This window comes from Lepidothrix coronata, unplaced genomic scaffold (genome assembly GCF_001604755.1).
Source record: "Lepidothrix coronata isolate B3197 unplaced genomic scaffold, Lepidothrix_coronata-1.0 Scaffold238, whole genome shotgun sequence".
In the NCBI taxonomy this organism is placed as follows: domain Eukaryota; kingdom Metazoa; phylum Chordata; class Aves; order Passeriformes; family Pipridae; genus Lepidothrix; species Lepidothrix coronata.
In genome coordinates this window covers 75,160-99,739 of record NW_016690418.1, presented here as the reverse complement: position 1 = coordinate 99,739, position 24,580 = coordinate 75,160, and the positions used below count along the sequence as shown (strand labels likewise).

Sequence of the window (24,580 nt, the reverse complement as noted above, 5' to 3'; positions counted from 1 at the left end):
TTGTTACAGATGGGAACAGAAGGACTTATTGCTGCAGGACAGTGATCTTACACTACACATCTGGAGCACTTTGTCTACACCCTGACTGGCAGTGGAGCCTGCACACATCAGATGGCATCAGTCAGAAAATGTGTTAGCACAAAGAAATTATGATGAGTGCACAGCATGGTCAGATGTAAGGAAAAGCACCATTTGTAGATTTGTAAGTCAATTAAGCTTTATTTCAAGTGATTCCCCCAAGGCTTCTTGAGGTAGGAGCATTTGTTTTCCTTCATTTCACCTAGGTTTGCTATGATTTAGTGACTGTAGAGTTCTATATAGTCTCAATATCTTGATTTTCAGAACTGTCTCTCAAAGCATGACCTATGCTTTGACCTCTTTCCTGAAGCCTTACTAAACAACCACATAGCATCCAAACACACATACGGCAAAAAAAGGCAGAAAAACTGCATGAAACTATCAAACATTGTACTGTGACTGTTCTCAACCTCTCACTGATATTATTAGTTAAATCAAGAACATAGTGTCAACATTTTGGTTAACAAACAGCACTGGTCAAGACAGGTGGTTTACAGCACCTGTACATGAGTTAAGGAGACGTGTGACCTTTTCCCTTTCCTACTCTAAAATTGACTTTTGAGGTATACAATATTTGGAAAAAAACCTCTTCAGAAAATAAGTCTTATCATAGAAGAAATAAAGGCATTTGTGCAGTACCCAATAATTTCCAGTCTCTAGGGTTTACCTACCACTAAACACTTTTTTCTCCAATCAGAGGGTATGTTGAATGGAAAAATGCCACACTGCAACTAGGAGAACAGGTTATAGGCTGAAATTGGTTTGCATTACCTAATTAAACTGATGTAAAATAGGAAATAAGTTCATAGAAATCTAAGTCAATTTGCTAAGCGAAAGAAGGCTGAGAAAAAAAAAGTTGAATAGTTTGCTTGTAATGAATAATCTAACTATGAAATTTAAGTAAAAATACTGCAGATATTTCAAAGTTTCATATTTACTAGAAAGATCTTTAAAAATCTTTTTAAAAAGTAAAATGTGTGCTGAACTTTTCTGACATTTACAAAAGTAATTAATTAATATGATTAAGCAAATTAGACTGAGCCAAAGTCTGACTGATTGTAAAGCATGCTGCAAGAGCCACCTGTTTGCTAGATTAGATACTATGGTGCTGGCAGCTAGAAAAAAACAGAGAATTGTAAAAGATAACATCCATATATACTGATCTTTGAGATCTGTCTTGTCTGACATGCACTACCAGATTATCTCAGTTTTACCTGAGAAAAGAATTGTCCATTTTTGTTTGGAAAAAAAGCCCTACTAATTAAGCTAAAATAAAGTTACCACTGACTAGGTCCATAAGGGTGTTTATGCATCTGATTCCTAATTAGGCACCTCAGCTCCTCCATATCTAGTTAGCCGGTTCACAAGGTCCAGGAAAATCCTAGGACTAGCCATCTAAATTTGCTGTCCTTCATCTTGAGGGCAGCAGTGCGTGTTCCTTCTGCACAGACACAATATTTTTGCCCAAGATAACATTTAGCAACTAAGAATCGAACTTCTGGTTAGCAATAATTGCCTGGAGATGCTGTAAAATGTGCAGCTATAGGATATTCATCCCTTGTCATCATTTACAACTTGAAACAAAACTTCAAAACAGGACAGAGAGGTACTTTCTTGCTATTATATAAACTTTTTGTATTACCATTTGTATTACCCAGTTGTGTATCTTATACTATGTATAGAACAAACCCATTACCTCTGTCTCTCAGAACCAGCAGAAAACACTCTCAGCTTTAAAGGACTTAGAGTAGAGCAGCACTGGCAGTAGAGCAGAGAGCAGCTACTGAAGCACTAAAGAGCACTTAAGTACTTAAAGGAGGCTTATAAAGAAGAGGGAGAGCAACTTTTTATATGGGCAGATTTTGACAGGACAAGGGAGAGTGGTTTTAAACTAAAAGAGAAGAGATGAGATTAGATATTTGGGGAAATTCTTTACTCAGAGGGTGGTGAGGCCCTGGCACAGGTTGCCCAGAGAAGCTGTGGCTGCCCCATCCCTGGAAGTGTCCAAGGCCAGGCTGGACGGGGCTTGGAGCAACCTGGGCTAGTGGAAGGTGTCCCTGCCCATGGCAGGGGGGCTGAAACAGGAGGATCTCTAAGGTCCCTTCCAACTCAAACCATTGTAAGATTCTGAGATCCTGTGATTCTACTAACTCAGAATAGTACTTGATGAATACTTGACTGTCTAATTGATACGTGATTATACTTGATTTCGAAATTCGTCCTGACCCTTTTATTCTCCTGGCTATAGCATTGTTCATATGGAAATCAAGTAAAGTGAATTCTCATACAAAACCATTAACGCATGTCCAAATTTGAGTGCAGAGCTCTTCTCCAGGCTCTACATTTGGGCACATTGATCTTGTCTTCATGGTTAAATATCAGAAGACTTCAGAGAACCCATTTGATATTCAAGTCAGGAAGGGGATGAGAACTGGAGAAGGAGCATAGACTTTTGTGTTTATAGTGCAGGCACAATATCTCATGGAGTTGTCCTATACCAGCACCAGCACAGCATCAACAGCCTTGCAGTCTGCAGAGGAGGCAGGAGACAGAAAAGAGTAATTTTCCAAAAGACAAGGCAAAGGAGCAGACAAAGATGTTGGGGAAGAGTAGAATCGCAGAAGTCTTGAGCAACCAGACTTTGAGAATAGCCTATGATGTGGGAGCCAGTTTACAGGATAGACGAGAAAGGCCATCAGTTCCATGCAGATGTATCAATGCCATTAACTTTTCCATGGAAATCATGCCTTAGTGCTCGCTGTGCACCCCGGAGATGTAGCTGAGGCCCACACAGCGTGTTGCATGTTAGATTGCCATCTCTGAAGCAACACATTGGGTAACAACCAATTTTGCAAATCACAATTCCTACAAAGAGAAAACGCTAACAAACGGACGTGTCTGTGAAAAAGAAAATGCAGGATATAGAAATTAGCAGAGCTGCCTGCTAGGTATGCTCAATTAGGAGTGTATATATGGACTTTTCCAGAAATAGCTTTAGTTATGCTCAGTCCTGCTGCTTGTACTGTACTTCTGCCATACAGATTAACTAAACACAATCTTAAAGATGCAAAAAAACCTGTGATTTGAAAGTTCTGACATAAACAGTCCCTGAAAAAGAAGAAAACAGAGCACACATTGTCTATGCCATTTGTGAGCCAGTGGATCTAATGGTTCACTTACTTTACAACCTGCTTTGGAATAATTTGGCACATCTCTAATTTTAACAAGCTTCAGTGGGATTAGATAAAATGCAGACTTTGTTTACATCAATTAACACTCAAAGAAGTACAAAAGAACTTGTTAACTGCATTTATGAACAAAAAGTAACAGTGAGAGTTTGTCTAAACGAAGTTACTGTATGACTTGCTCAGATTGGCACAGTTGTCTCTAAAAGACTAAAACCAAAAACCAAGAACTGAGCTGCATTTTCAGAGAGGCAGATGTGTATTTTTAATTACATCGGTAGATATAATCGATGTTTGTGATAACTGCATTACCAGGTTTGCAGACATCAGATTCAGAGATGACTGCTCCCCTCCACAGGCCGTGTACACATTCACTGAGTCAAGTGGAAAACCAAAACCATCACAGCCGAGTTGACAAGTGCACTGGCCATTGCTATATTATTATTCCTGTTTCCAATTATTTTCCCCCATTGCTATATTATTATTCCTATTTCCAATTATTTTACCTTGACTGATTATAAACACATTCTTCTCTACATGCTGCAGAGCTGGAAAGAAAACGTGGATGACTTCAAACCCAGCACTAACCATCCTCAGAGATAATAAATGGACACATCATATACGGCTCATAAAAGTTTTTCAAATAGTAATTATATTAATAAAGATACAGAGAGGGAAAGAAAAAGCAGATAGAAGTAAGAGTTTAAAAAGTGAGAGAAGGGGAAAAGTGCACTATAAAATACACTATATCATGCCTGTAGTATACAGTCTATGTCTGCTAAAACTTCTGAAAAATTCAGGGTTTTTTGGTCATAAATATTTTGCCCTCTACATCACATCATTTCCAAAGATCTGTGTGTTCAGAATTCTAAATAACAGACCCCTCCAGAAGTTGCTGGGTTTTTTTGATCACTCAGGATCAGTCAGTTCTAAGGAAGCTTTCTGTTCCCTGCTCAGGTGGGGTGCAATGTGCTGCCATCATTTTCCATCTTTTCCAATTATTAGCTCAGGGATTCATAAAAAATTGTTGTCACTTGTTCTTAGTTACATTTTCTGTGTAGCCAACAGGCCTGGATGCTATACAAACATATTTTTGTTACTCCAGTAACATGCCATTTTAATTAAAAGTGATGCCCCAAATCAGCAGAGTTGAGCTGCTCGCACACACTGTCACCAGTGAGAGCTCTGGTTGGTCAGTGCTGTGATTCCAGCCCTGGAATACTGCAACTTCTCCCTCCTAATATGACAAAATTAACTCTTACAACCTAACAACGAGTCTACTACTATACTAACAATGGTAAAAGGCAGCTGGAAGAGCCTGGTGTGCTTGAGCATTGCGGATCAGAGGTCTAGTGAACTGCAACAGCAAATAGACTCAATTTCTTCAACAGTTTCTGTGTTCCTAAACTTGCCGTGGCACACAGCAGAGCGTGACTTAACAAAGCTCAGACAGGCAAGGAAAAGCAAGGAAACAGTCTTTAATCAATGCAGTCACACTTGCTGTATTGCAAACATCATTCTTTAGGGTAGGAATATTAAGGGGAAAAAAAAAAGAATTCATTATTTTTCGTGGAAATAGAACGATGAGAATTCAAGAGCGAGAGGAATTATACAACATCAAATGTAGATCAGACACAACTGATTTTTTAATTTTTTCTTTTTAATAAAGAGTAAGGAGTGAAAATTTAGCAAAATAACAGAAAGGGAAATGTTCCTCTAAGATGAAGAAAAACAGACTATGATAAGAGGTAAGTAGAAAAAAATCTTCAAACTTTTAAGTGTACTTATGGCATTACCACCATCATGGTTTAAATGAAGTATTATGAATATCACATAGACCAATGAGCATGTTTGGATGTGGAGTCTCTTTTTCTACCTCCCTACAAATGGTAGTTGTTGAAACCGTGGCAGCCCAAACAAACAGCCATGCACACACTTAATATTCAATTAATAGAGTTCATAGAGGTTACTTGTTATAGCCCATAAGTATTAACATAAATATCTGGCTATGTCAGAGAAACACGACTCCAAAATCCTCTCTAAACAAGATCAGTTCTAAATGCAGAATATCACAGCACATACAGATTAATTCCTGATAGGTATCCAACCCCTAGAAAATCTAATAGCATCTTATCATTGATTGCATGCTACACAACAATTTAGGCTTTGTTTTCCATTAGTAAACACCTCAAATTACATGAAAGGGAGAAAAAGTTCCCCAGATACAAGCATTAAATATTTATCAGCCTTATGTCTGCTCAGTCACCACTCCTCCAAGAAAGTCCATTAATTAAATACCTTAGAAACGATTAAAACACTTCTTTAGAACTTATTGGCACCTGTTAATTCACTGACCCTATGAGGCTATGGCAGTAAATGTCTCGTTTGATTGCTTCTTTTACCAATAAATCAGCAGCTTAAAGACAAAGGAGACATGATGCAACTTCATGTACAAAACATTGCCTTAAAACACAAAAGCCAGTATCTAGAGGCAGAGAAACAGAACATTTACGTAGACAGGGCAGCACAAATAATCTATTTAACCTAATCTTTTAATTACAGGAAACATCTCGTAGCAAGACATACAAGAGCAATGAAATGACCCAGAGCTAGAAATCAAGATGATATATTTGTGCATGTGAAAGTAACACCAGCAGAATTCATAAAAGAAAACCTCCTTGGGCATTATTATCTTTCCATCAGGATATACTGTCATCACATCTAGAACAGGAGAAAAAATGGCTTAAAATATGTTATTAAAATACAAAAATGTAAAATAGAGGGGCAAGGAAAAGAAAACAAGAGCAGAGAAAGGTAAAATTAGAGGGGGAAAAAATGCAGGTGAAAAGAAATCTCTGTTTGAATTAAAAAAGGAGCATCTTAGGAGTGGGGGGAGGAAAAAAATAAGGGACAGACCCTAAAAGCTTGATATAGCACAGCACCTACTCCACTACAGAAGCTGCAATGATTTGGGTGTCACTATTTACTCAGTAACAAAGTATTCAGCAGAGAGGGGGGTTCAAATCTGGCCCTGCTTGGGCAGTATGCAAATCTTCTCCCACTCCTCTGCAAGCCTTTCAGGATAGCTGGCAGAGAGTCCCCTGAAGAGTCCTGGCAATGCCACACTCTGCGGTGGGAAACGAGCATCTTGCAAAGAACCCCTGAGATCCTCCTACCCCCTCAAATCTGCGCGAGTGGAGAAGTGTTGCCTGGAAGGGGGAGCGAGACAGAGTGTGTGTGTGCGGGAGAGGGAGTGAAAATAGTGCCTGTAATTATAAAAGAGTCCTGAAATACTGGGAGATGGAGATAATAATTGATCCTAAAATAAAAAAAAAAAAAATAAAATAATAAATTGCTCACTCCTCGCTGTATATAATGTTTTCTCCTTTCCCATTTGTGGTATTCTGACCCTTTGTTCAGATCCTTTACTTTGCTACATTGAAGTTATTATGGAATATTTGAAAAAACTGGCTTCCCTTACTTTGATCTCTACTATTGGATTACATTCTTCCTACTCCCTTTACACAGTTCTTCACTCCCACGTTCATTTTCCCCATTTCTTTGTTTACATTCAATTTTACCATATTTCTTCACACTTTGCTACATGGGTAAAGTCTATGTTGCGTTCCAACACACATTACTCTCTCTCATTCCTTACTTTGCACTTTTTAACTGATCATGTAGAATATTTGTTTCCAGAATGACAACAATAAAAAAAAAAGAAGAAAAATGTATTCAATGGTGAAAACATGTTCCTTTTCACTCCAACTGCAGCCCTAGCTGAATTGTGCTGCCATTGTTTTCCAACAGAACTTGCATTTCCAAACTTGGGAATTCCCATCAGTCTGTCTGACAGAATTTTCCTGTTTTTTCTCAGAAGGTGTGCATTTTTCAAATGCCAGTAACATACCACCACAGAATTTCCCAGGAGTAACAGCTTGGTTTGCGGGACTCTTATTTAAAAGCCTTACTTCCAAGAAAGTCGTTTGAAACAGAAGAATCAAAACTGATTATTTACATTCTATAAATCAAAACAAAACTACAACCAATGCATTTCAAAACATTGCTATAATTATTTTCTACAAGCTGATAAATTGCTGGACATACTTTCTTCAGTACTGGTTGGCAATTCTTTGAGCATTAAGCACAATGTTTATTTAATTTTAGATTGTGAGTATAATTATTAAAAGTGTGATTCCAAATCATTAAAAAAAAAAAAGAGTATACAGGGAGAGAAAAAAAACAAACAACAAACCAAACACATGGGGGGGGCATATTTCAGCTCCATTACAGTAGTTTTAAAATCCTATCTGTAGACAGGTATATATTTCATGGAAGGGTGGCTGTTCTAGGGTATAACCAGTTGACTCTGTCCCAGAGGATGAAGAAGCCCAGCCCCAGCAGGGACAGAGCACCCCAAGTCAGGTAACAAAGCTCCAGGTCCCAACAATATCCATTATGCAAGTTTGGGGTTAAGAAACTGCAACTCTCGGGAAACTTCTCTCAGCAATCCTGACTCCATTCTCTTAGTTATACTAAAATGAAAGAGATGTAAAAATGTATTTACCCCGCTCAACATGTTTAGAAGCATCTTACCTGAAAAGATAGGAAATAAATACTGAATTAAGTGTATTTTTGCTTTATAATCTGTGCACCATGACCCTTCTTTCTCCTACAATAAAGGTCAGTAGATATTATAATCTGCAGAGAGTCATAACACAGTATTCAAAGCATGGAGGAACCCAGTTCTTATCTCTGACTCCCATGTTCACACCCAAAAGTTTCCTTTTGTGGCCTCTCAAACACGAGGCTGTGCCTTTGTGCCAAAGACCACCTCACATAGACTCTGCCCTATCAGCTCATTAAGAGAGAGATATAAGCATGGGATTATATATACTTGCAAAAAGGTGTAAGATCTACCCCTGGTGTAAATTAGGAGAGTTTGGGTGAAATTAGTGTATTGGCATCAATGGAGGGAGGTCTTCTAACCCTCAGTCAAAATCTAATGTGTACAACCTGTAGCAGGTGTCCCTGTACTGTGAGAAAACATGGATGGAGTGGGAATGGACTCTGCTACCATAACTAAAAAAAAAAAAACAAACACAAAAAAGTCAAATAAACAGAAAACCCAGGCAATTCATCATATATTGATTTAAGTACTGCAGGATGGGATATCAAAATAGATATTTGTTCTTTCAAACTCTTGCTCTGTGACACCTGCTTTGTTTCCCCCTTTTAACTTCGCCAGGCGTTAACAATGTCTCTGAATTAATTCAAGACATCTCTGACAGCATGTGATTCAAAAATATTCAGTTTTAATTGTTTTTCAGCAGTAGTGGTGGTCAAAGCACAAGTCTGCTTAGTCTGCCTGAGAGTTGGGCATTTGGTGGTAACAGGCTATTTCAACAGCTCGGGGTAAAAATCGTATCATTCACTTAATTCTGCAGTATCAGTGCAATTCATCTCAGTCCATAACAGATGACATGTTCAATAGAATATGTAAAGTATGCCTCCACCTAGTGATGATTATGTACAAACAATAAAAAATAATAATAATTCTTATTACTTAAGGGAATCATAATAATTAGCTACCATTTTCCTAAATTAAAATGCGCTCTCGTGCAAATATTCACTTATATAAATGCACACTTCCCCTCCTGAAAACTTAGTTTAAAGCTCAATCTGTGAAATTTTACCTGCAAACTCTGTCTGCAGGAGGACTATGCATGTTCTAGGTTTTAAGTATGTTAAAATTTTAAATAATGCTGCATTTGTAACAATTGTGACTACTATAGGGACAAAAAAAACAAATGGAGGGTGGTTGATGTGCTGTGAATTTTAAGCATTAAAATCATCTGATAACTGAAGTTCAATACTCTGTTTCTAAATGAAATGGTAAGCAAACCACATCCCCTCTTTGCAACTTTGTTTGCCAAAGAAAATGTTTGCTAAACTTCTTGGACCGTCGTGTTTTACAGATGCAATTGCAGATGTAATGGCATTAAATTCCTAGGAATTTATTTACTCCAAATCAGAGAAAAGGTTAGGAAAGGGAAAAAATAAAATTAATAACTCCCCCCCTCCCAAATAATAATGAAATTATTATTATATGAAAATATTAATGAAAATCCCCAACACTCTAGAATTCAAGAAATCCAGCCCCTGAACTCATGCTCAAATTTTTTACAACTCCCATAATCCATATGAAAATACTCTATAATTGGGATCAATTGGAGGCACATCTCAAAATCAATAAACTTCAGGAGGAGGTTTGAAAAGTCCGGGTCCCTTGTGGTGACTCTTCTTGTGGGTTTTCCTTTTATTTGTACCATCTGGGAACTACCTTAAATGTCTTCTCAGGCTGACTGGGTTTGCATTACCATTTCAATAACTCTCCCCATCCCATTAGTGATCCATGAATCACAGTTTAGGAATTCCTGCTCTGCTGAACACCAGAGGTGTAGCATCTAAAAGAGAGGGCAGATCCCTGTTTCCACTTCTCCCCTCACATTTAAATTGCCTCCTATTGTCCGTTTAACACCTTGAAGCATCCAAAAATATCCTCTCCCCAAAGAAATCACTCCTACCCAAAAAATGTGGATCCCAAGCATCTCGTCTGGCACACAAATTCAGAGAGAGGACAGCCAAGGCTCCCCGTGCCCAGCCAACTCCAAATATCTGCCTCAGTCATTAAAGAGAAACACAAAAAAATGGAGTCAAGTGCCTTCGCCAAGATTTTAAAAAATGTAGTGGCTGAATACAGAAATACCAGCACCAAACATGTAAACAAGTCAGATTTGATTATCTCTGAGTGAGTTCATTTACGATTCATTTTTCTCTTTGTTTTTTTTTTTTTTTTCCAAGAGTTTGATAAATTAAGGGAACATGTGCAGTGTTTGGGCACATATCAAGACATTTTTTTTTAATATTAACTTACATTAAGAAGTTAAAAAACCCATGCAAAAATTATAATGCTTTTAAATTAATTTAACTGTCTTCACTCAGGAGAAGCAGCAAACCTTAAAGTACTAAAGAATCAGGAAATCCAGGCTCCTTTCTCATTTCTACATTTTCTTTTCAGTTGTTGATTGTCAGGACTAGGAAAATATCATTTTCCTCATGTTATGAGTGCACAAAACACAGCACCAAAGGCTTCAGTCACATTAGAAGGGCTTTATCAAGTTCACTTTTACTGGTTATCTGTAACAATAATTCTCATTACATGTTTTATCTTGAGCTAACTTGTCCTTAAGAAGCTATTTACCTTTCCTATCAGTTGATCAAAATATAATCATCATTTTGACACATAAAACTACTACCACATGCATAATTTAGAAAACACAGGTTTATAGAACTATTATTCCTTCCTAAAAATAATAATAAAAAATATATTAGTTCATTCAGCAGCTAGCAAAAATAAACATTAATTATAGAATGGTTTGGGTTGGGAGGGACTTTTAAAGGTCACCTAGTCCAACCCCCCTGCCATGGGTAGGGACACCTTCCACTAGAGCAGTTAATAGCATGAACTGCTCAGCCAGGCACTGATTTTGGCTGAAAAATGTTAAAAAAATGATCAGCGTCGTGATATTGGGGGCAGAGCGACCTGCACCCTGTTCCCTGAAGAGCTGGTGGTCCCTGGGGAAGGGCAGAGCCGTGGTGGCACCAGACGCAGACTGCCCGCATCCCTTCCTAAATCTCTTCCCATCCCTGCCCGCATCCCTGCCCATCCCTTCCTGCATCCCTGCCCATCCCTGCCCGCCCCGCCGGCTCGTTTGCTGCCCACGAGATGGCAGCAATATGTTTATGAATAATGCAGCAAGAGGCTGCAGCCCACTGCCATTTCGAGCTGCAAAACGCCGCTCACCCCCTCAGCTGTAAAAGAAAATAATATCACAACCCCCCCAACTATCCGACCCTCCATGAATTCAGCTGAAAAACAACGGGAAAAACAAGAGGCTCTGCTGCCTGGATTGATTTCTCATAAGGGCTGGTGTTATACAAGGCACAAGGTGCTTCTTCTGCACTCACATGTTTGCCCAGGTCCTTGTGCTCAGCCGTGCTGCTGTCCCTGACAAAATTATGTCACACGCACATTAAGCATTAACTGCTGTTATGTTTTACTTCTGCAATGAGGAAAAATGCCTGTGGCTCGAAATAAATATTTTCTTTTCTGATGGACAAATAACATCTGCACTTCTGAAAGCTGCAGCGTGGCTGTCACAGGCTAAGAGATTCATATAATTTCTTGAGAAGCACATGTATATGAGCACACGCAGACACTTGTACCTTCCACAGTCACTCACGTATCAGCACCACCATCCAACAAAAGATGGGCTCTCAAAAAAAGTGTGGTGAGCTACTATAACAATCATTTTTAGCAGGCAGACCTCTGTGTACATGTAGTGTCAGATCTGGGGAATATGGGTTGTGCATTTTTTAAATCAGCCTGATTTTCACAGGAAATTTAGGCTCACTTTTCAATTGGATTTTGGAGTTCTCTGGGATTTAGTGAGACCCCAGGCTGTGGTGGGTTTTAGGAGCTGGTAGCCCCAATGTGTCACGACCTGCAGTAGGTACCACAGCAGAGGGCATATGCAGTGCCACAGGCAGCATCACCACAGCACCCTGCCCAGAGCAACTCTTGCTTCAATCAGACTTTCAAGCCTTTCCAAGACCTCCACGATTTGTTGAAGTTACACTTCTCGAGATATTTTTGTTTATAAATTTTTTTTTATAGACAATAATTGGAAAAAAAAATGGAACTGTTAGCTAAGGTCATATTTAGCTACAAATCAACCAAAGTTTTACTGAGAATTTTGAATCTTCCTTCAAGAAGCTGCACATGACAAAATGCTGCTTATTAAGAGTGTACTCCATTGTTTCTGAAAAGTAATCATTTTTTGACATTATTTTAAAAATTGTGATTTTTTTAATTTAATAATAATGAAAACTACTACTGTCATAATTTTATAGCTGCAAAACACACAAGGCCTTCCTACCATGACTGTTTTGTTACCCCAAAGCAGGCACAGAAACCACAGAAAGTCAGAGAAATGGATTAACTATAACTTTGAGGCAGCTTTACCTTAACTACTAAGTTTGTCAATTTTATGTCAAGTTGCTCTGCCTTGAAACCCTTGAAATTCCTTTGAAGAGGTTAAATAGATAGAGAGGTTCCTTGAGATTCTAATACAGAGGTTGAAGCTTCAGTTTCCCAAACCCTTTCAATGTACAGCATTGTCAGTCAGGTGTCTTCCTACTGATACATTATCTATTTTCAAACTGTGTATGGTTTGAAACACAAAGGACAAAAATGTTGGTACATACTATAAAAAAGTTTTATCATTTTCCATAAAGTATCTCATACACGTGAAATCCATGGCCTTACTGTATGTTCCCGTCCTTGGGTGTAAAGCTTTTCTGTCACTGCTTGTAAGGACAGGACTCCCTTTCTCAATCACACTTTTTGGAGGGAAAACTGGCTTTACTACCTGACTTTCCTTAGAAAATGAATCACATTAAGCATTTTTTTGCCCTTGTTTACTGAGCAACCTGAATTTCAGTTCATTCTCCATATACCCTCTTTGGGCTAACATGGATATCATCAACGCTAAGAGTGAAACGGTGGTGAGGGAAGGCAAAAACACTTGTTCCCCCAGGATGGTCAAAGCCTGACCATTGCTCACCCAATGCTTCTGAAACAAGGGTGGAAATGCATTTTCCATGACTTACATGAGTGCCTCGGTTACCAGGCTCTTGCTTCTTATGGATTAGATGAGGATCTTTTTTTTTTCTCAGTGCTTCTGCCTGTTGTGTTCTTTAATAACCAGGGATAGCTCAACACCTCCTTTGGTCTCAAGATCAGCTTGAGATGTTTACCATCAACACAGATAAAGTGATTACAATTAAATCTGCCTTTTTCATACTCAAAAAATAAAATAATAACAAAATAAAATTACCAGAGATCTCTAAATGTCTCTCTTTATCACCTTCAAATGTCATATTGATGTCTTTAGAAGGTAAAGTGACTTCTCAACTGCATAATATTTAAAATTCCTGTTGTCTGTAATTTTCTCTTTTCTGCAAAACTTTCCCCACAATCAAGGATGTTTTTCTTCTTACACTATGTGGTCTTGCTATTTTTTATTTTGTTTTAACCAATAAAAAATCTGCATACAAATAATGAAAACATACCTCTACTGCCATTACTTGTATAAAATCCTGCCTGATTTTGCACATGAGGACCACTACTGCTACAACAGCAGATTCCAGAAGCAAAGGTTGTGATCTGTGTGCTTAAAACCTCAGAAAATTTGGTGATTGAGTAAGGCAATGAACTACAGAAAGCATAGTTTCATTCATAGTTTCTGGTTTAAAAGAAACAAAGAGATAATAGGGTAATTAATAAAGAACCTATTTTTCAACAGAAGCCAATCTGAAGTGATTCCAAAAATGTCCACAGAACTACATATCATAAAAAGAGAAGAAGAGTCAGGTCCCAGAACCCTGGAATCAATATCATGTTGTCTACAATTTAAAGTGTCAACCATCTAAAGTTCTGATTTTGGATTTCATATGTGTTTCTGTAAAATACATTAAATCTTATGTGGCATTTAAAGCTAAAGAAATTAAGAATAAAGAAAACAGAATTTAAAAAAAATGCATTCACAGGTTTGTTGTATTTAGGTTACAAAAGAACATAGCAGATATATGAAGAGGTCAAAAGATTTTCTGCATCCATGGATTAGGTTTTACTAAATATTTTGGCAAGAGCTTTGCTAGTAAGGTCATTGATGAGACAATTAGAAGAGAGAACTAGAAAGAGAACTGAGAGGCTATTCCACACTGTTGTGTTCAAGGTCTCCCACTTACATCAATAAAAACAGAGTACTTGTGTAAAAATCACAGAATGGTTTGGGTTGGAAGGGATCTTAAAGATGATGTTCCACCCTCTTTGTCATGGGCAGGGACACCTTCCACTAGCCCAGGTTGCTCCAAGCCCCGTCCAACCTGGCCTTGGAGACTTCCAGGGATGGGGCAGCCACAGCTTCTCCGGGCAACCTGTGGCAGGACCTCACTGCCTCTGCAGCCAACAATTCCTTCCCAATATCCCATCTAACCCTGCTCTCAGTGTGAAGCCATTTCCCATTGTCCTGTCACTGCAGGTTCTTGTCCAAAGTCCCTCTCCTGCTCTCCTGGAGCCCCTTTAGGCACTGGAAGTGGCTCTAAGGTCTCCCTGGAGCTTTCTCTTCTCTGGCTGAACATCCCCAGCTCTCCCAGCCTGGCTCCAGAGCAGAGGGGCTCCAGCCCTCAGAACATCTTTGTGGTCTCCTGAGGACTTGCTCCAGCAGGTCCATGTCCTTATGCTGGGCACGCCAGAGCTGCATAGAGTGCTCAAAGTGGGGTCTCACCAGAGCAAAGCAGAGGAGGAAAATCACCTCCCTCGACCTGCTGGTCACACTTCTTTTGAAGACGATGAAGACGGTTTCTTGAGCTATTTTTTTTAAAAAGTAATTATAAGTTTATTATTTAAAGAACCTCTGGCTGACACCACCTAATAACTGTGTGATGTGACCAAGTCTTTTAATTAGGTAATAATATATTCAGGTTCCTGGGATCAAAATTAAACCACAAACACAGCAGTAATGTCCAGAAGTAGAAAAAATTCTGTACAGGTGTTTTAAAATCACGACAGGTCTATCTAACACAATATACTCTAGCTGCTGCTAAGGACCACCAGAAGATTCACATTCATGACTGCAAGGTGGCTTTTTCAGATTTGTCTCATCTATGCAGCATTTATATTTAAAAACACACAAAGAAATCCAAATACGAGTCCCAACCCAAGCCCCTCCACATCGCACACTCAGTCCTTCCTCTAGAGAGATCATGGAAACAAAAATGATCCCTCCCGTGGCAAAAAGCTGGGACTTAAACCATTCCTGGGAGGCATCCAGATACTATCCTGATCCTACAGTATGTAGAACAAAATAGCTTATCATTCAGATTATGCGCTTGGACAAAGCTGGACAGCTTCAAGGACAAGGGAGTTACCCCAGATCAGTGCCATAAATGTTATTATATATGAAACAGCTGCAAGATAAATTCTTTCATATTACACATAGGTGCAGTTGTACTTTCAGCTGTCTCACTGTTGAAATACTGTAGGTCTTACCCAGCTTTCTCTATTTGTAAAATACACTTCTTAGTTGCATGTGAATGAGTAACCCCTTCCAGCTGCAGTGCATTGAAACAAAAAGCAGTATCACACCAGATCTGTGGCAAGAACCCAGCCACAGAACTCCAGAAATTCTCATATGAAACAGTCCTAAAAAATGAACTTGGTAAATAGGGAAAAAATATGACTAAAGAAACCAAAAAATGTCTGTTGGTTAAATGAAAAGTGTAATTAAGAGAACAAAGCAGCTTCAGCGAGTAATAAATATGTTCCACGTGACCTTTTTTGCACTTTTCACCTCTCTACTATTTTTCCTTTTCTTTCTTAAATGATCTGAGAGAAATCTTCCAAAACCTCTTCAAGGAAACAGAGTACAACCACAAAACTTTTTGCTAATGAAGCTCCAGAACTATAAATTCAGAGGTTGAGAGCATATCTTCCACAGTGTCTGGGCTGAATTTGAAATTAAAAAGCTGCTTGATTTGAGTGGAGGTTGAGTAAAATGGGAAAGAATAAGATCTGGTTGAAAAGTTTACTAGAAGTAGAACATATGGAACATTAAAAAAAAATCTGCAAATTAGCCTAGTTAGTGGTGTCTCAACAGACATATCAGTACTCATTGAAAAGCAGCCCATTAAGTTATTTTCCTTTTTGATAACCCACATCAAAATGCACCTACCCAACATCAAACTAAGCCAAAAAAAGGCAAGAAGAAAATGACAGAGTGACATAGGCGCTGTTGCTGTTCCAGTTGCTGACTGACAACACTGCCATCCCTTAACATGGTTTTATTTAGTTATTACAACCATCTCTCTGTAAATGACACTTAGGATTATTTAAGATTATGTTGTAATCCTTTTAATCCTCAGTGCTTTAAATTTCAGGCTAAACACCAAAGAGCAAACTAGCACTTAGCAGAAGTATTTAAAGCATGTGATTTGAACATAAATCTTCTTTTATTCACCACTCCTCCGATGAAGACCTAGTGTATCACGTCACTCACCAGCAAGAACAAACAGCACAGAATCTCACTGCAAACTGCCACCTTTCCCTACATCATGTGAAGCTGTTTCTAACCAGGTCTTTTCCTTGGTGCCAGCTATATCATCAAGAAAATAAATGAAGGGAAATCAGGAGGTTGCATATTATAAGAGGTACACATTTTCAGTTACTATTAAGGAGAAGTTGAGAAAAAAACACCCCACATAATATGTTCATCAAGAACAGAAATAGATTGCACAAATTGGATAGTGTGAGACAGATCAGACTTATCCTGTTAAACTGGGAGTAGCTCAATTACAAGGAGGGGAGTAACGCTGCTGAAAACCTCATGATCAAGACCAGAAACCCAAATCTTCCTGACTGAATATCATTTACTTGCAGTTTCCTCTTTCTTTCCCCCCCCCCGCATCGATCATATTTCCAATTAGTTTTCTTTATGATTCTCCTAAGCTCCATCTCCTTGTTACCATCCATTAACTGTCATAGGGTTAGATTTTAAATTCAAGATTTCCTTATTTTCTTCAAACCAAAATTTCAATAGTCATTTTCCATTTCTAATCTATAATTCATGAACTCAAATTGAGCACCCTGGCTAAATCAAACTCAAAATTCTGCACCTACTCCTAATACAACACATTAGCAGAAAGCAACCATTGCTCTGTTTGAATCAGGAAAGAAGGTTTTATTAGTCAGAAAATAATGAAACAAAACCCCACCAACTATGCTTTGAAGATATAAACAAACTTATTTGTGATCATTTCAGAGTTAAGCAGCTAATGCATTTAATCAAATACCAATGCAATGCATCTATATTTAGGTCACAAAAAAAAATAAAAAGAAAGATTAAGAAAAATCACCCACGTTCTCTTCATTTGAACAAATCTATGAATAAGTAGACATATATTATCAATCTTATTCCCACCCACTAGGGGTAAGTAGATCATCTGATGTGTTGCCTGAAATATTCAGTATCCAGGTACAAACTGACCTCTCCGCTTTCGAACTCGTCTTGGATTCCCTCCAGACTATCTCACAAATCTTCTCTCTCTCTCTCTAGTCCCCTTCCCACTCTATCTGCTCATGTAGCACCAGTCTCGTTCAGTCCCTTCCTTTCCCAAAATGTCACCACTACTGGTGCCAAAGCCTTCTCCTCTTTCGCTCTTACCATCTGGCACAATCTTCTTGTAGCTCTCTGTCTAAACAATGCTCCATCCCTTTTCAAAATGTGTCTTAACATATGTCCTTCCTCCCATGCTTTTACTTCTTAATGTCTCTCCCACTCACTTATTGGCTTGATGAAGACACATTTTAATGGGTTCAAGAAGTAGTGTATGAGTTTCCTTTCTCACATTATTCTGATTCAGTGGAGTTACACCTCACACGAACAGAAGTGAGAAGAAAATGCTTTGCAGAGCCCTCGTACCACCAGTTTGGGAAATCAATAGCAGAGCTTCGTTTGTCTTTGCGCTGGAAATGTATTAGCTGCAGTGAATCACCACTCTGATATGCATTTCCAAACAGGAATTTTGCTTACTGCAAAATGAGAAATAAACCCTAGAAGCTCAGAAGACCTGTCAGTGTGCTCAGGGGGTTGCAGGAGTGAAGGCTAAGGTTATACTTAATCACATTCCAACTGAAAAAGCTGAAGATTGACAGCAAAACCAAAATATTTATTCTAAAAATACCTAGGAAATGACAAAGCTCCAAGTGTTGTCTCAAGACAACCTGAAGGATGTGGGGGGTATAGAAGCATAAGTCTCACTGTCTTGGAGAAGAGGAATATTTCTAAATATTGCATGTGCTTTAGAAAGATGTCTAGAAAAATAAACCTTAAAAAAGCCTCTGTAACACCCAGTTGACCCAGAGAGGTTTCTTTTCAAGAAGCCACATACAGACCCTTAGGGGGTTTTTGTGTGTAATGGTTTTTTTTCTTAAATCCCAGACCCAGACAGAGTTGGTTCCTCCAGCATGTTTTATTGGTGATGATGCCAAAGGACTATCTGGTAACTAAGAGCATCTTGACCCTGACATGTTCCTTTCTGCATCTTCCCCCCCTTTGTTGTTTGTGTTGTTAAAAATTTTCAATGTCAGAACTCTGGGAAACAATTCAGTTCATAGAAAATTATATTTTGATGTGGCTTGATGCAACATTTAGTGAAAAAGAAAAAAACAACAAATCCTTTCTACCGATGTTCATGGGAGCTGGATTATGTCCAAAACCTGGAGATGTTGCAATAAACTATTTTACCCCTAGATCCTGGAATGCTAACCTTGCAGTAATGCTTTCCTCCTCCTTTCATCTCCCTGGGCCTTGATCCTCCCTTCCAATTCAATGGGATTTAGGTGAAGGAGTTAAATAATATTATTTTCCATCAATGAAGAATAGTCTTATGAGAAATACATGTCCTCCTATGCTGGCCCTGACAGAGGCAAGCTTTTAAAATCCTCCCCTCCCCTGGCAGAAGTGAACCTGGGTCATCACCGTCTGAGGACCCTGAACAGCAATAAAAACAAACAGAGTAACCGCACTGCGTTGGAGCAATGCTTGTATAAGCAGTTTGAAGAAGTTGTGTTTATGGAAGCCCTTTAGGTCAAGATTCTAGGCCTGAACCCAAAGCAATTACCTACTAAGTTTTAAAAACAAATTGAATATAGAGCATTAATCAATAAATCAACAGGTTCTCAAGTGTTTAGGAGACTCAGTCATCAGAAATCCTTCTCTTAGAAAAATAGTAAACCGATGCTGGATAAAGTGTTACACTCCTGTACTGGCAAGAAAAACGCTGTATTGAATCAGGCTCTAGTTATTAAAACCAAGGAAATAAAACCTACCTCTTCACAGAGTTCACACTCAAATGAGCAATGGAATGCTTTGCCTCTTACCTGAAAGACATTCTTTCTGCTGGATTTCTCTGAGGTCCATTCAATGCGAGCACCACACAGATCCACACACTCAGGTTTGTATCCCGGTTTCTGAAAAGGAAGAAAAGGTAAAAATCAACCATGAATATGACTTGACTTTATCAGATTAAAGTCAGTTATCAGATTAAACAAGAATAGAACAAGTTCTAGTGACAGGTTGTTGTAGCACAGCTGCTGATATTGCTGAAAAGAGTTCATTATTCCTTGTTATTATTAAATAACCACTCCTGAAGAGTCTTAACTCAGAAATAAGGTTCTTATACTAGATACACAATTTTTAAAATAATTAGTTTAAAAAACTAATTCAATATAACATATAACAGATCAAAACACAAATGCATACACATTGACCAGCTATTTTCAATGCTTACTTTGCCAAACCTCTTGAGAAGCCATTGGGTTTAAAGGAAAAATTTTGTGGGTTTTCCAAATGCAAATTTAAAGTGATGCAACTGGAAAGGACAGAAATTAGACAGGAACATACATCGCATCTCTAAGACAAGCCATCTCCTTTCTCCAAATAAATTATCATTTCTAGCTACTAAAAAAAGAAGAAAAGGTTTCGAGGGCATGTGTGACACCCAGAAAGAGCTCAGCACGAGGGCTGATACTTCTCGGTGTCAGTCCACGCATCCCAGGGTGACACAGCTCTGCCTCCCCAGCTCCTCCGTATGGATGCAAGTAATTCAAAGAGCAGATTTGTTTGCCTGCATCATTTACATTGCTGAGAGTTGGTGTACAGCACAGTAATCTTCATTTGCCATCGAAGCTCCTTCCCAGGGACTCTGCCTGTGCAGCAATTCTGGCAGAGCCCATGTAGGTTAGAGTAGCCTTTGTGGATTGGGTTGCTGCACATCCCACTCAACAATAAAAATGAGTGCAAAGCACTAATAAGTCCCTTTTGGGTAAGAGGTGGAGTAATATCCACATAACTAATTAGCTTAATGCATCTTTTTTTCTCTGCTGCTCTCAAATCACAGTTACCTTAAAAATAACATTAGTGATACAGAAAACAAACTTAATGGAAGTTAACAATGGCCAGTCCAGCACCAGCCACAGACTCAGCTTTCCAAAGATTGCTCACTGAATTTCTCTGATCTTGCTATTAAAGGCTAAAAATGTATGTGTTCTCCAGGATGTCTTTGAGATGGGAGGAAAAGAGCCTCTTTAGGTTAAAAGGAGCAGAGTAAGAGATCCTGGTCAAGTGATTTGCAGGCAGAGTCTGGAAGTTTTCAGTGTTGGAGTGGTAATTATGTTCTCCATTTGCCAAACCATAAAACCATGAAGGATCAGCTCCACTAAAACTGACAGTCCTGTGTGTCTTTGTTCCTTTTTTTTTAAATTATTATTAATTTTTTTAATAGAAGAAATATGCTGTTCAAAACAGAAGGACGTTCTTGTGGCTAAACTACTGGAAGAGCAGAGTTTGGAATTTTTTTCCCCAACTCTGCCTCAAATTTCCTGCCTGGCCTGTGACAAGAGCTTAATCTTTCTGATTTTTTAATAACAGATCAAAACAGCAGTATTGAGACTTGATTTTACAAAGATGTTATGAAATTTAGTCAGCAAGTATTTCCAGGGCAGAAATTACAAAAGTTGGGGAAAAAAAACCCCAAACATCAATATATTAACACAAAAGAATATTCAAATTGTGGAGGAAATAAATTAATTTTCAGTGCTCTAGTACTATAGTTTTATAAATAGGGCTATGGGGCCTCCTTGGACTAGATCCTCTCCAGGACTCCATGAATGTCCATGTCTGCACCACACAGGCAGCTCTGCAACCCATCATGAACACACAACACCAGCTTGTCAAAATGGGTAATCCTTCTTTCTTTGAAAGAAAAAATTACCCAGAAGGATAACTTGAGTCTGAAAATACTTTAACAAAGAAGGGCAGCTTTATTCCAGCAGCAGAAAGGGTTGAGAAATTTTGGAGACACACAATGAGATTAAAAGAAGAGATTAACATGTAGACAAAGAAAGAGAAATAATTTTTTGATAGAGAGGGTTACTGGGCTACAGAAAATTTTTCCCAGGAAAACTGTCATGGAACGCTGAAGTGACAAAAAACATTGGACAGTCTGGAGAAGTTTTTCAGGGAGATGAAATAGTGAAGTCTATAGGATTTTATCACCTCTAATTTCTATGATCATGCAAAAATGTTGGGCTCTTCCATGTAGTCAGTGCACACACAGTTTAATTTTATCACTGTTGCAGTACTCTGGAGCTTGTTTACAGCTCTGATTTTGTAACAGGCAGAAGAAAAGTACAAGCATGTACATATCCCTTTCCAGAAAGGATGAGATGCAGGCTTGTGGAAAGCTGAACATACTTCTGCTGTGTGCAATAATTATTTGATTCAGTCTCTTTTTCTCTAGGGGAAAGAAATATGAATTGAGCAATGTGATCTAACGGAAGTGTCCCTGTCCATGTCAGGGGAGGAGAACAAGATGATCTTTAAGGTCCCTTTCAACCAAAACCATTGTATGATTCTATGAAAACTTTTTCTTTAGAGAATTTATCAATTCTGACCATGACAGCATATCAGGTGTCTGTCAACACCATGGGGGACTCATGGGTATGGATTAGAATGTGAAGATTCTGATGAAAACTACATACCAAACCATTCAGATCCATCAAGCCTGAAACTCTCCATCACCTTCTGCTGCATCCCTGCGGGGCCCTATGCAATGGAAAGCCCCACTTAAACCCATCAGAACTCCAGGAAAACTGCCTGGAAATTCAGTCTGGCCTAAACAATGTCCTTTTACGCATAGCTGGCTTCCCAGCTTATGCATCACCCAGAGTCACTGGGAGAGAGTAAGCTGAGGTGACTGGAAAGCCTGAGCACTCCACGTCCTTGCTTTGTGTTTTGCAGTCAGAGCAATTATGTTATATCAATGTTGTTGGAGGGGGTTATGCTGTAAATTGATACAAGTGTCTGCTACGATGAAATCTTCCTAAACATGAATATGGATTTCAGCAGCATTTTCACTCGCTAAATTACTTTGCAGATGGGCTAATAACCCGAGGTTAAAATAACCTCTGTTGCATAAACTATCTCAGGGAATAAACAGACTACTTTTCCTTGGTCAGAAAGACAAACTGATAATAGAATTTAATGCTGGTAAGGAAGAATGGAGCTGTGAGTCGTTTAGATCACAATGTCCTTAATTTAAAATAAAAAGCAAGTTATATTCATGGGAATGTTAAAAAAAAAAAAAAAGTATCAAAGCCAGGACCACCAATGATCAAGGCAGCAGCAAAAGCTAATGATTCAGTTACATGGGATGCAAAGTTGCCTTTTCAGTAGTATTTGTAAACAATCTCCTTTTCTGAATCTCTCCTCTGTGTGCTTTAATTGGTGTGCTCTATTGCTAATCAAAACACCAAATATTGTCACCAGCATCACCAAAAACAAAGCCATGGATTCCGGTCTTCTCCATGGAAATCAATAGGAAAGTTGTCACGGTGAATCCTAAATCCATAATCATAAAATGGAGCAACAAAACCTCCTTTTAGCTTTTACTAAATTCTCTGCATTAGAATATTATTAAAGATTTGGACAAATATAATTTGAAATCACCTCTAAATTTTGTCTTAAAGAGATATGATTAGAGGTGCTCTCATTTCCCTTTCTCCTGTTGCCTTTGTTTTGTGGAATATCATTCCTTTTATAATGATGCTGTCTTAGTCTAATTTTTTGCTTCATGTACAGTATTTAATAATTAATAATTAATGAATTAATATCTTTAGACTGCAAAGGAACTTTAATCTTTTTGTTAAGTCACATCACTTTCTTGCTAACAATAAAAATGCTTTGTTATAAGTCATACTACTGTGAATGAACATCCCCTCTTTTACATTATTTAATTAATGGATGAGTTCCCCCTTTTCCAAAGTAAACAACAACTGGAAAAATAGAATAACATCAGTAAACAAATGATTTCTAATGAATCCTTTTTGTATTATTTCCTTTCCACTATCAAAATTATATCTGGCTAAATGATTTACAAAGGAAATAAGCATTGCATTTATTTTATCAGATGAGATCAACATGCTGGTTTAGCTTTTTTAATGTGTAAAATTTGGGTTTAGAAAACTGGGTTGTAAGATTTTGAATACTGACATCTCTTGTTGTTTTCAAGCTTTAACCAATTTGTTTATTTACTGTTGCATATAAGTCATACGCAACAGACAGAAAATGCAACATAAACAGATTTTTCTCACCTAGTGAGCATTGAGTTCACAGTCCCAGTGTTCAGATCCAGCATGCAATAAAATAAATAAAACCACACGCTTTTATTTTTTTGTGCCTATAATGAGCAAAATACATGTTCAGTATGTCTGTGTTCTTCCTAACACAGGAGGCAGTAGATGTTTTCTCACCAGTTGTGAGCACTGGTGATGAGTGAGACTTCAGGGAAAGGGACTGACCTCCCAGAAGGTCCTGTCTCATAGAATGCCTCAATTTTTTTGGGATAAACAGATTGAGATTTGGGCCAAAATCCCATTCTCCAGGCAGGTTTAGTTTAGTATCTAAAGCCATAAAGAACTCATGGGGATTTTAACCATATAGAGGAGTCTCAGAGTAAAATCAAGTTTCCTGTGCATTAAATTCCTGCTATTTCACTTATCTCCTGGAATTTGGGTGAGCGCTTGCATAGGAAGAGGAGAAGAGGTAGCAGGTAGAAGTGTAAGTCACTTAGTAGATTATAAGACTCGTTCTAATAAATCCACCTTAGACACTATTTTTTAAAAATAACATAGAATTCAATTTTAAGGAAAACAGATGATTCGGAAAAAAAAAGATTAATTCAAGCTGTATTGTTTTCATGGCTGCAGAAAAGTGATATTTTCCAGCTGGACTAGCACAAACACAAGGAGAAAGTACCAGATTTTACCTTTACTTACTTTTACTGTTTCATTTATTAGTTTTGTTTTTTTTCTACAACCCTCACGCTCTTTCCAAAAAAAAGTAAGGCATGAAAAGGTGCTTTCTAAAGCTGATTTTATGACAGGTGGCATTGATAGACCAAGGACATATAGAAGAATGGTTTGCATCACCTGCCACAGGAAAAATAGCTTATTGTTTGTGACTCCTGCCAAGGAGAGCACCTTTGTGGTCACCCGTCACGCCAACAAGATTTGGCAGGTTCGATCAGGCCTTGAGTACCTTTCACAACAGGGCTTTGTCAAACCTGTGCCT

General features: G+C 38.3%; 1 protein-coding gene across 1 annotated transcript in view; it reads right to left on the bottom strand.

Annotated features, from left to right (window-relative positions):
- The window catches only part of ARHGAP15 (Rho GTPase activating protein 15), a 331,823-nt gene that overhangs the window by 250,643 nt on the left and 56,600 nt on the right, over positions 1–24,580 (bottom strand). Inside the window, exon 6 of the mRNA XM_017834748.1 lies at positions 19,330–19,419. Within this exon, the coding sequence (XP_017690237.1) occupies positions 19,330–19,419 (90 nt within the window). The remainder of the gene's footprint in view (positions 1–19,329; positions 19,420–24,580) is intronic.